The sequence below is a fragment of the Pinus tabuliformis genome, chromosome 3_1 (assembly GCF_031772625.1).
Source record: "Pinus tabuliformis cultivar Carrire ecotype Pingquan chromosome 3_1, CPIR1, whole genome shotgun sequence".
NCBI lineage: Eukaryota > Viridiplantae > Streptophyta > Pinopsida > Pinales > Pinaceae > Pinus > Pinus tabuliformis.
Genome location: NC_142301.1, coordinates 854,141,255 through 854,154,239, shown reverse-complemented (window position 1 = coordinate 854,154,239; position 12,985 = coordinate 854,141,255). Strand labels below are relative to the sequence as shown.

Sequence of the window (12,985 nt, the reverse complement as noted above, 5' to 3'; positions counted from 1 at the left end):
GAAATTATTATAAAGGAAATATCAATTCTCATCACACACACACAAATTGGGAAACTGGGCCTATTATTCCCGGCGGACCCACCATCCCAAACGGAAAAGGAGCTGCTTTCAAGGTCCATACCGAGTGGGTATCCCCCTTGTTATAGACCCGACTTTCGGGGCTTCAATAGAAGGTTGATCTAAAAAAGGCATACGACTGTTTAGATTGGGGATATCTCTGGATGGTTCTTCACAAAATGGGGATTCGGTCCAATGTATCTAAATGGATTATGGCATGCATCACTAATGTCAGGTACGTTGTTGTTATAAATGGATATCCATCTCATTTTTTCAGGGCTGGGAGGGGTCTTAGACAGGGTTGTTCCCTTCCCCCCTTTTATTTATTCTTGCTATGGACGGTCTAAGTTTACATATTAAAAAAGCGGTGGCAGAGGGTCACTTTGATGCATTACACATAGGTAGTCAAATCTCTATATCCCATAGTTTTTTTGTGGACGATATTCTAATAATGGGCATGATTAATAGATATAAATGGCTCACATTATCACAAATTTTCAAAAATTTTGGACAGGCCACAAGACTCATTATGAATGTTCTCAAATCCTCTATTTTATATGGCACATGTAATTTAGAGGACATTGGATATATACAGAGAAATTTTGGGGTGGGTGCAGATCCACTGGCTGTGGGCATGAAATATCTAGGATATCACTTAAAGCCATGTAAGTACAAGAACATCGACTGGATGTGGTTGGTCGATCGATTTCATAAGAGAATTAGGGGTTGGGAATTCCGGTGCCTCTCACTAGGGGGTCGTATTACCCTCACCCAGTCTGTGCTCACCCAACTGGGCGTCTATTGGGCTCACTTATTTCGACTCCCACAGCTCATTATAAACTCTCTTAATCGCATTATGGCACACTATATTTGGTCTGGGGCTGCACAAAACTACAAATACCACCTGGTCAAAATGGAGAAAATTACCAGACCAAAAAATCTTGGAGGATGGGGCATAATAAATCTCAGATGTTTTGGTTGGGCGCTGCTACTGAAGTCGTTATGGCGTGGTATTTTTGGAGAAGGCATATGGGGTAAAGTGATATATTACAAATACCTCAAGAACAAAGATTTTATATGCTGGATGCGCCAGGGATCCATTGGTATCACAATGGGATCGACGATATGGCGTAGTTTTAACAAGATTAAAAATATTTTTTTGCAAAATTTATGCTCGCAATTCGGTACTGGACATCGGATTATGATGGGAGGTGATCGGATCCTGATTATGTGCATGGAATTATTTATCTATATAGACTTATTAAATTTTTTCAATAGCAGAGGCATCTTCTTCTGGAACCAAGTCATCCGAGAATGGCTTGGTAACGTACCAATTTGGAAGAAGCCCAATCAGCTGGAACTGTCCAGACAACTGGCACTGGAATGGGAACGAATCACAGAAATGATGAAAAGTGTTGGAATATGCCATGACGGAAGGGGCGACCAGATCACTTGGGTTGGAAAGAAAATAAATTGGGGAGATTGAGGTAGCGGATACTTATTTCAACCTTTGCACACTGGAGCTACAACTCACTGAAGATGTTGGTTTTACAAATTTTGGCGTACGAAAGTGCCTACCAAGCTCATCATGTTCCTGTGGCTGACATGGAAAAATAAAATCCTTACCTGGGACAACCTACAAAAGAGAAATCGACAAGGGTCGGGGATCTGCTACCTATGTTGGAATGAGGGGGAAGATAACAGTCATCTATTTCTGGAATGTCCTTGTTCTGTCCGCATATGGAAACATTTTTCTGCTAATATGAACATTCCATATGTGCAATACAATAATATTACTGACTGTTTAAAATGGTGGAGCATACAATGTTCTAGATGGAGGATGCTTTCCTTGGCAGTTTTCTGGGAGATTTGGAAATGGCGCAATCAATGTATTTTTGAAAATGTTAAGGTGAAAGAAGATATGGTACTTGCTCACATAAATCAATGGATCAGTGTTGATAAGGACAACGACTATTTGAATAAGGATAAGGCTACCAAGGGGGCGGCTCCACACACTGCTTATCCTATGGGCTTTTTTGACGGGGCATCATAAGGAGGGAGGTGCAGATGTGGCTTTTGGATTAAGTTGTCTAAAGACTAAGAGTATCGAGTGCGCTAGTATGCGGGAGGGGGATCGAGCATGAAAGCAGAAGCCATCGCTTTGTGGGGATTACTTTGGTTCACAAAATACATGGACATCCCTCACATGCATATCTATGGGGATTCTTGGTGCATCATTGATCATATCACTGGAAAAAACAAGATTCAACAGAATACACTACAAGGTTGGCTATGTCGGATTGAAAAGCTATGGGCCACATTTCAGGAATCCACTCTACAACATATTAGTTGGGACTACAACCAGAATGCAGATAGGATGTCAAAGAAGGGCCTATTGGATTCATCAGAAGGACTGCACATCCAAATAAAAATGACGACATTTACTACAGATGCTGGATGCCTCCACCTGCCTAGGTAGTGAACACCTTCTTCTGAATCATGTGAAGAACACTGCCATATGAGATAAGTATATTTCTATATGTTTTTACTCTACTTTTTTTGTATATGGTATATATGTAAACAATGACACAACGTGCTTCCGCACATAGTTGACAATGTTGGATACTTACACTTTCTGGTATATATATTAGTGTCATATAGTGTTGTAAAATGTATGAGGAATATGGGGCTAGATATACATACATGCTAAATATAGATAGGATTCTCGAACAAGGTGGCTACAAAAGTCCAATTTTCTTAATTATGTACTGTTTTATATAATACAAAACATGCGTTTTCCTACTGATATATATATATGGGAATTTTTTTTAGACATGTTTATAATTTTTATAATATAATTTTTTAATGTAATATGACATTAATGATATATAGATAGATATAAAACTTAAAAATAAAGTTTATGGTAAATATATAAAAAAAATTAGACCTATTAATTAAATTTAAATATGATATTATGAAATATAATAGTTACCTATTTGAATAGTCATTTTAATTTATATAATCAAACATATCATAATTTATCACTATTTTCTATATTTTTTTTATATACTTCACAATTTTATATAATTTAGAAATCTTTTTATTTTTAACAATATTACTATTAATTAAATTTATTAATTTTTATATGTTTATAAATTATAAGTTTTGAAGGGCAAAAATCCAGTGATGGTAAGGGTTGGTGTGGCTCAAGCTAGGACGGGAGAAGGCGCGCGAGGGTTTGGGTTAGGGTTTCAGAACCCTCTGCAGTTTACTGAACCGCGCCGGATCGTCGTTAACCTGCACCGCACAGCTGCTGTTCACCATACATCCTGTTTAACTCTCCTCAATCGCTCGAGCTGGTAACTATTTGGGAAGGAAGGGTTACTGTATCGCGACCCCCGGTCATCTACCCGTGACGGTTATAACTTACCTGCCCAGCTCGGTCCGTTTACCCGAAGACCTGTCATTTTCTTCGGTTTTCTCTACTTTCTGAGGTGTACGCCGTTCCGAGACGCAGCTGGCAAGATGGAGGACCTCGAAGCTGTTGATTACTCAAAAGACCCGTTGGAGGGGGTATCCATCTGGCGCTCATCCTTCTCCACATCAGAAGGTATGTTCAGCTCTGGCCTTTCCGAAAACTACTCTCCATTTTCACTTGGGGAACAGCCAAGGACATATCCTGTGGTCCTCCCGGATGTACCACCTACTTGGCCAGCGCTCTCTACCCCCCCCCCCCCTAACTCTCCGGCAACCCTCGGTTTTGTATCCGGTGTATTGAACCCTAACCCTGGTCTAGATCCCGCGGCATCTGGTACCCTTTCCCGACCGTATACAACCCCTTCATTGCCCACGGCCTCGGCCGGTTTCGCCGGATCTCTCGGTCTTTCGTCGGGAAGTTTCACCACTGTTCCCCCGCTCTCTGGCCCCCCCCTGTCACTGGCATCGGAGACCCTTCCTCCTCGTACCGAAACCCTACACCTCTGATTGTCACTGCCCCTCCCTTGGGCCGGCCTCTCAACCCTCCTCCCCCTCAAGGCCCTAAAAAGAAGTACAGGTGTTTCAAATCAAAGGCGGACGACATCTTTCTCAGACTAGAGGAGGACATTCAGTGGGGTGAAGCTATGGATTTTGCAGATCGAGTACTGGTTGGGCGCATCAGAGGTCGGAACTACTCGGCAGCACACTTGAAGACCTGGGCAGCGGAAGTTTGGGGTCAACATTTGGTGGACATCCCTTTCGTGCAAACATTTGTGAGGGGATGGTTCGCGTTGAGGTTCGCTCGTGCTGATCATACCAACTGGGTCTTGTCCTCATACTGGCACTTTGAACATGCCCCGGTGCTCCTTAAGCGATGGACCCCCCTATTCGACCCCGAGACGGAGCAGATTGGCATCGGGCCTGTATGGATTCGACTCCCAGGCCTACCACTTCAATACTGGTCAGAAGATATCTTCAGGAGGATTGGCAACGCCATTGGCTCCTACATGGACTTCGACAAATCCTACCAGCACACTGGCATGATGGCATATGCCCGGATTCTTATCAATCTGGATACCAGAGGAGGACTACAAGAGTACATTACTATACAATGGAGAGACACGGCTCGCAAGCAAATCATCGACTATGAAGGTATTCCGTATCGCTGTCGCAGATGTCATAAAGTGGGACACCTATACCGGGATTGTCCACTCCTCCGGAAAAGGAAGGAAAATGTACAGGATGGAGAGACTGAGCATACTTTGGACCATTCTCCCAGGCTGAATCCGGAGAAGCATCAAGAGGAGCGAGCAAATGATGCTGGAAATCCTCGAGGAACTCCTAATAATGCCGAGGATGCAAAAGACTCTACAGCCCCCCATCCTTCATCTCCAGCTCCAGTACACTCAGCGACTGTTTAGGAGGGCATCGCGACGACGAGTATGTTAAATGTATCCCCCTCTACTTTGCCTCCTGTTTCTTGCATATCAGTTGGAAATACATCTCATCACATTAATTGCACACCTCCTATAACTGCACATTCGACCTCTGTGATTTTCCATCTTTCTCGGGACTTTTCCCCTTCTCCCTCCCTCATTTGCTCCCTCCCGCTCCCATCTCCTGTATCATCCCCTTGCCAGCCATCTCTGATTTCATCCTCCCTCGCATCCCTCCCCATCCCCTCACCCCCGGTATCTCCCCGATATTCCCTTCGATCCCGATCGAAAGATAGAGGATTTGATGCCTTTGGTCTGGACTCTGAAGTCGCCCCTGTAGTTCACAAGAACTCTCGTGGTCGACCCTCTTGCATTACTCAAGCTAGACATACTGCTGACGAAGAAGTCGCCCTTGGGCGACAACAAACTATTCTCAGGGCCCTTAGAGCAAAGAACGCCCCCCCCCCACATCACCCTTCATGAAGATTATATCCTATAACTGCCGAGGGTTTGCTAGTTTGGCCAAAAAACTAGCACTCAGGAGACTGCTCACCTCATCACAGCCGGATATTATATTCCTTCAAGAAACCCTCTGTTTGGCTGAACCTCTTGTTCATACTCTCAATTCATGGCTGCCCAATTGGTCCTTTCATGCACTGGATGCGTCCGGGAGATCCGGAGGTTTAGCCATTGGGATTTATAACAAAGCAATGGAGATCAGGAATATTTGGGAAGGCAGAGGTTTCATTGGCTTAGACATTTTTACTTATTCCAATGAGATGGAGATTCGCATCATCAATGTCTATGGCCCTTGTGCTGACAGAGCAAATTATTGGAGAACCTTACTGGAATCGGAATCACTTCAGGCAGATAACATTATGCTTGGAGGCGATTTAAACTTCTCACTGGGATTCTGTGAATCATGGGGGCACTTGGCGCAGGTAGACTCTTTATCCGACACTATTTCCAATCTACTGGAGGATCACCAGTGGGTGGACATCCCTTCTGCCAGAATACAGTATACCTGGACAAACAACCGTAGTGGAGAACAAAGCTTGGCTAGAAGACTAGACATATTCCTTATCAAGGAGACACTTCTCAATAGACTCCCCCGCATTCGTCAATGGGTTGGAACTGGAGGCATATCGGACCACCGACCAATTTTTTTAGAAATGGTCGACAATAATCAAAAGATCAAAAGCCCCTTTAAATTTAATGCCTCCTGGTTAAAGGACCCCTCATACATACAGTTGGTAACTAAATATTGGCAAACCAACCATATTGGGGAAAATGAAGATCATACAGATGGATTCGTTAGAAAATTATCTGAACTTAAGAGAATATCTAAAATCTGGGCACATCATAAATGTATCCGTGATGATAATACTCTGAAGGAGGCTGAAAGAGTCATCGCTCTTCTCGAGGACTCATCAGATGGGACCTTCCCCACTCTAGAGAGCAAAGAACAGTACTCCTCTCTCATTGCGAAGCGCTCACTTATACTGAAGGAAAGAGAAGAAAGTTGGAGACTAAGGAGCAGGGCGATATGGCTCACAGAGGGGGATGATAACACAAAATTTTATCATAAATTTGCCAATGGACGCAAATCCATCAATACTATTTGGGAACTGCAGGATGAGCGAGGGCAACCAGTTTCATCACAGAAGAACCTGGCCAGATTAGCTACTGAGCACTTCAGGAATATTTACAGAGATCATGGAGATCATGAGGGTGGCCGAACATTTCCCCGGGTTTGTGCTACAAGAAGACTCGGAAGAACTTCTGAAGGAAGTGACTATGGATGAATTGGAGGCTACTATAAAATGGTTCAAAAAGGATAAAAGCCCAGGCCCTGATGGGTGGACCATTGAATTTTATATCGCCTTCCTAGAAATCCTGGGGAATGAACTTCTCAAGATTGTGGAGAATTGCAAAAGGAGGGGCAAAATATCCTTTGCCATCAAATCCACATTCATTGCTCTTATCCCTAAATCGAACAATCCTGTCTCTTTCGATGATTTCCGCCCTATATCCCTCTGTAACTGCCTATACAAGATCGTTGCTAACCGGCTGAAGCCTATTCTTTCTCGGCATATATCTCCTAAGCAATTTGCCTTCCTTCATCACAGACAGATTCACGAAGCCATTGCCATGGCACAAGAACTCATGCATACTTTGCAGGTCAAAAAGCAGAAAGGAATGATTCTTAAAGTGGACCTTTCCAAGGCGTTTGATAGAACAAATTGGCTCTATATTAGACTGCTGTTGACTCATCTTGGTTTTCCCTATGATTATATTAAATGGATGATGAGCTGCATCACTGTTGTGTCCTACAGTGTGCTACTCAATGGCGAAGCTACTTCGTTTTCACATCAGAGAGGGGCCTCAGACAGGGATGTCCGCTTTCACCTCTGCTATTCTTGCTTATTATGGAAGGATTAAGTAGGATTATTACATCTGCTCGAGATAGAAATCATTTGACTGGCATTAAAATTGCGGATAATTTTTATCTTACTCATCTATTATTTGTTGATGATATTCTGATATTCTTAAATGGCAGCATTGGGGACTCCACTACTCTTCAGAACTTAATCCTACTTTTCCAACAAGCTACAGGTATGAGGATAAATGATAGCAAGTCCACAATCACTACTGTTGGATGCTCACAACATGAAATTACCTATGCATCACAGCGCTTCCCTTTCACCTCATTGAATTTGACTGATGGTATAAAGTACCTGGGGTTTAGATTAAAACCACTCGGATATAGGATAGCTGACTGGACTTGGCTCATAGCGAAAGTGGAAAAAAGACTACAGATATGGTACCACAAATATCTCTCTCGAGCAGGCAGATTGGTTCTCATAAAAGCAGTTATTGAAGCCACACCAGTCTACTAGATGACCTTGGCCTGGATACCAAAAGGTATATTGAATCGATTACAAAGCATATGATGTCGTTTTCTTTGGAAATGACATCAAGCGGGGAAGCTTTTTGCTTGGGTCAAATGGGACACCATTGCAAAGCCCAAAAGATGGGGAGGATGGGGCATAAAGAGACTTGATCTATTCTCCAGAGCATTAGCAGCCAAGCTTGGATGGCAGCTCCTCACCACAGATAGTCTCTGGACCCAAGTTGCACAGGTAAAATACATCAAGCCATTGAATCTAATGGACTGGTTCCGTCTGCAACATGGAACTAGCCATAACATATCTAATATCTCGAAAGCGGTCATCAGCTCACTATCACTACTGCGTGAAGGTATTACATGGCATATAAAAGAAGGAAACGCTGTTCAAATTGGTTTGGACCCGTGGGTCGGCTGTGGCAATGCCCACAGATTATCTGCAGACCTTATTAGATATCTACACAGCCGAGGAGTAACACACATAAAGCACATCGGCGACAATGACAATTCTACCTTCCTCCAACAGGCATGGACATCCGCGCAAGCATTAGAGATACCAGCTCAGTGGCAGCATGAATGGCAAGATTATACGGATGCCCTTACCTAGGCACATATCAGACTTACAAAAGGACCGGATGAGATCATCTGGGCCCTTGCTAAACATGGATTATACACCCTGAAACAAGGTTACTTAAGGCTCATGGAACCCTTCAAGCCTCGGGACATACTCCCAACCTAGAAAACGCTCTGGAAGCTCAAGGCAGCTCCTCGCACACGCTTGTTGATGTGGAATATCCTCTTCGACAAGATTCCTACTGGAATCAATCTAATGAAGAGATCTTTTTATGGTCCCTTCCGATGCCACTTATGCCACAAGGAAGAAGAAAGTACAGAGCATCTATTCTTAAAATGCTGCACTGCTATAGAATTTTGGCAATCCCTCATCTCTCACTTTCCAAGCTTAAAGAACTGGCAAGGCAACAATCTCATGGAAGCTTGGAATGATTGGTGTCAAAACCACTCCGGAAAATCCATCAACATACCTTTGCTGGTATGCTGGGCCTTATGGATCGCGCGCAACCAGGCCATCTTTAACTTAAAGACCCCCCACTGGCCGGCCATTTTGCAACGCACGATTGCAGACTTTGACATGCTCCCCAACATGGATTCATTAGCACCCCCCCGCACCATCAGACCTGAGATCATAAACAAAACCAAGCCCTGGGCTTATTTCGATGGCTCTGCTTAGGAAGCAGGATGTGGGGGTGGCGCCATCCTATATCTCACTGAAACGCACTGCTACAAGATACAAATCAACCTAGGCAGAGGCACCAACAATTTTGCAGAACTATGCACGGCAAAACATATCATACACTTTGCATTACAAAAACATTGTAGACACCTACAACTATTTGGAGATTCTAAAATTGTTTGCAACTGGCTGAATGATGCATCTCATTGCTATGCATTCTCATTGAGGCATATATTAGATGAAGCAAAAAGACTGATTTCTTCTTTTGAATCATTTGTCTGTCATCACATCTACAGGGATCAATTATCCAAAGAAGCAGCACACAGACAAGGAGATGACTGGTTGATACAAGAGGAGTTAGACGGAACATTCTACCAGCATTATCATAGACCTTTTGACGATCCCATTGGAAATGGGCTTTAAGGCCCTCATACAGCAAGCACTGTTTTTTGTACTGTTTATTTTGTATTATCATGTATATATAATCCACTGCATGGACATGTTTAACAACTCTTTTTTATGATAGCATATAGCTTATATATCGCTCTCTGCGTAGAGCAGGACATAAATTTTGATCATATTATAGTCACAACTAGTACAGACTTTGCAGACTCCCTGTGTGGAGACTTCTAGACTATCTATCAGATCTACAGACTGTGAACTCCTCAGGCACAGTAGCCTCCATATGAATATGCATTGCATCTACAAAATGTAATTTCTTTATATTAATAGAAATTATGATTTTTTTCCCAGGGAAAAAAAAAATTATAAGTTTTGAAATATTACAAAATTATTATTATTTAAATTTATATTTATATATAATTATTTTTTCGAAAAAATTGTGCTATTTTATTTTTATTATTATTATTTTTGATATAATGTTTCATTTTGAAAACACCACAATATCTCTCCACATTTATTTATAACCACTATAACATCTCACTCCTACTAAGTAATGAAGTTTCCAACATTTTTTTTCTCATAGATAATGTATATGTTTATCTTTTGCCCTGCTTACTGTTTCTTTCTTTGAACAGCTCTGACGGTCTATTGTTGACTGTCCCTATCATGATCATGATCTCACAAGTTCAATGGGCTGTTTTTTCTGTAACTATCTAGTTTTATTATATATCCTCTATATAATAGAATAGGGCTTTTTCTCTCTGAAAAAAGTTTCGACATTTTGTTAAATAAAGAATAAGGAGCCATTTTGTTGAGAAACGGAAGCATGAAAACGATGTAGAAACATATCTGGCGATACGTTGATCGAGAGCGAATGCTGAGCGACTTAATTGGTGTTTCCTGTAAGATTCTATCTTCACTGTTGGCCTCCCTTCCCTGCAGACCACTCAACCAATGTTGTTAAAAGACGCAAGGCAGACCACTCAACCAATGTTGTTAAAAGACGCAAGGCAAAGACCAGCCAGGAAGACTGCAAATACTGATTATTCTGACAGCAAAGGTCAGGATTATAAAATTCTATCTTCACACTACGAAATTCATTTTCATTATTGGCCCCACTTCCCTGCACACCCACCAACCAATATTAAAAGATATAAGCCGAAGAACAGCGAGGCAGACTGCCAATAATTAATAAATCTGACACCAAAATTCGGTATTATTAATGGGGTGCCGTGCTCGGTGATTTAAGAAAAGGATGGTGCACTCGGATTGCTCCTATTCTCGGTGGTGAGTATTAGGAAAATCGTGTACTCTAATAGGCTCAGGAGTTGCTTGGAAAATAATGGAAATTTTGGTTATATTTAAAATAAATTTATTAAAGATTTTTGTAAATTCAATTTAGGTGTCAAGACATTTTTGATGGTGCTAAATCTATTTCCACCATTAAAAACACGATTCAAACACTACATCTACAAAAAATTTAAATTTTATTGCCAAAATTTAAACCACCTTTAACCCTCCAACCAATTCCTCGGCCTCTTTAGACGACTCCAAAGAAAATTATTTCGCAATGTCATCCTCGTGGGGGCCTGTTGTATATCGTTCGTGTGAAATAGTCCTCGCTGCTATGAAACTTGTAATTACAGCTATACATATCACTACATCCCATCTGCAGATTCCACGCCTTGCAGCCATTCATGATCTACTAATGCCACAGTGGATTAATTCAACCTGTACTAAAATTTCAATTTGTCGGTAGGAAGGCTTTGTTTGAATTTAAATGAAGCAAGCCTGTTCATGATATTATTTTTAATGCAAACCCACCGTTTCCTAAATACCCAACAAGGTTGAGCAGAAAATGATAATTCTCAGGGAGAGAGGAGATTGATTGGACCCATAAATTTAGGGTTTACACTGCGAACATGTTTCAAGGGATGTTCACTTGTTTGTCTGAGCCTTTTTCAGATTTTTCCCGCTACGAGAACAAATGTATTATAGTGCTAAGAGTATTTTCTGAAGAAATTCCAGTCTGTGGCACACTATTGCTTTTCCTGTAAATAGTTAGTTTTATCTTACGACCTTGTCTGATTTTTTCATCCCAGACCAATATGAAAACAAATGCATTACAGGTAGCAAAAAGAGAGCAGGGGCTTAAATCCACATTGATGAAATTAATCTCAGAAGTTGGTAATGGCGATAGGACCCGACTACAAACTCATCTTAAGGAACTTTAACGAGCGTATGTTGGCCGACCTTGCCAACATAATCTTGGAAGGTTTTCCTTTGTCAACGTACAGGTGGAAAATGGAAGGTTTATGTTGGGAAATGTTTTTTCTTGAGATTGTTTTGCACACAGTTAGAATGGATAGTTAAATTGTACATGTTAGGAATATTTTGGAATGTGCTTCCACTATTCATGTGTTTTTATTAGTCCTCGCTATGGCTAGCCATGGTTTATTCATTTAAATTATAATTTTTAATTTTGAAAAACAAAAAATTATTTTTCAATATTATTGAAAAAATATTTTTTAAATATTTGATTAGATCATAATGTCATATGTATTAAGTCAAAAACCAAAAAACGTTGCCATTTCACTATTAGGCAAATTGGATTTACTCAACATTGAGGGGAGATTGTCTATCGTTTAATTATATGTTATGTTACCCCCTTTTGTTTTTCAAACATTAACCAGAGGCATATATATTAGGGTGATGTGATAATATTTATTAAATGCCTACTCTATGGTCCTATACAATTCATGTAATATGATGTATAGTTCTATTGGTTGATTGTGATGTTTAATGCCTGGTTTAGATGTTTGATTGTCGATGTACTTTGTATTAAATGTGTCACCAATCCTTAGACATTTGGCTTCTCACTGGTCGTCTACCTATGTACTTTTTGATCTAACAGTATAGGTGTGGAGAGTTCGGTTTTGGTAACCAACTCGTTCCTAGGCTCAGGGTCAGTCATCCATTCTGCCATTCCACTAGCATTTCACTCGTGCAACCCACTAACATGGCACTGGGGTTTCACATTGATTTTTTGGTTGTTTACTTACAAGTAACCATCAATTATAGGAAACTAATGTTACTCTCGATTGTCATGATGTTGTGCTTCCTTCTAAAGTTTTGTCTCTTATTATGTGCTCGGCCTGTACAAGGATTCTCAGGTTCCACAGGTAGTCTGCTACCAGTGAGGAGCGAAACCAAGTTGAGGAACTTCTCTAGGTAAGAAAAGTATTGAAATTTCCTCACACATAAAATTTCACACTTTATTACATATTTGTTCATCTTCAACTATGTGATTTTGTCATTGGAGGAGTCAAAGTTCAACATCTAATCTTGGGCTATCATGCAAGTAAAACACCAATCTGCACACCACTGCTCACCTTTATGAGTTAGTTTTTCCCACCAGAACTTGGGGATTTGATTTTAACTATTCTTCGTTTT

At 41.1% G+C, this 12,985-nt stretch overlaps 1 protein-coding gene across 1 annotated transcript; it reads left to right on the top strand.

Moving 5' to 3' along the window:
• Positions 1–5,680: 5,680 nt before the first annotated feature.
• Positions 5,681–6,775, top strand: LOC149190243 (uncharacterized). The gene has a single exon (XM_089410458.1). It carries the CDS (start codon positions 5,681–5,683, stop codon positions 6,773–6,775), a length of 1,095 nt encoding a protein of 364 aa, XP_089266584.1.
• The last annotated feature ends 6,210 nt before the right edge of the window (positions 6,776–12,985 follow it).

What these genes read in the sequence shown, in the direction of transcription:
- LOC149190243 (XM_089410458.1), top strand. Translation starts at nt 5,681, where the DNA reads ATGGAGATCAGGAATATTTGGGAAGGCAGAGGTTTCATTGGCTTAGAC.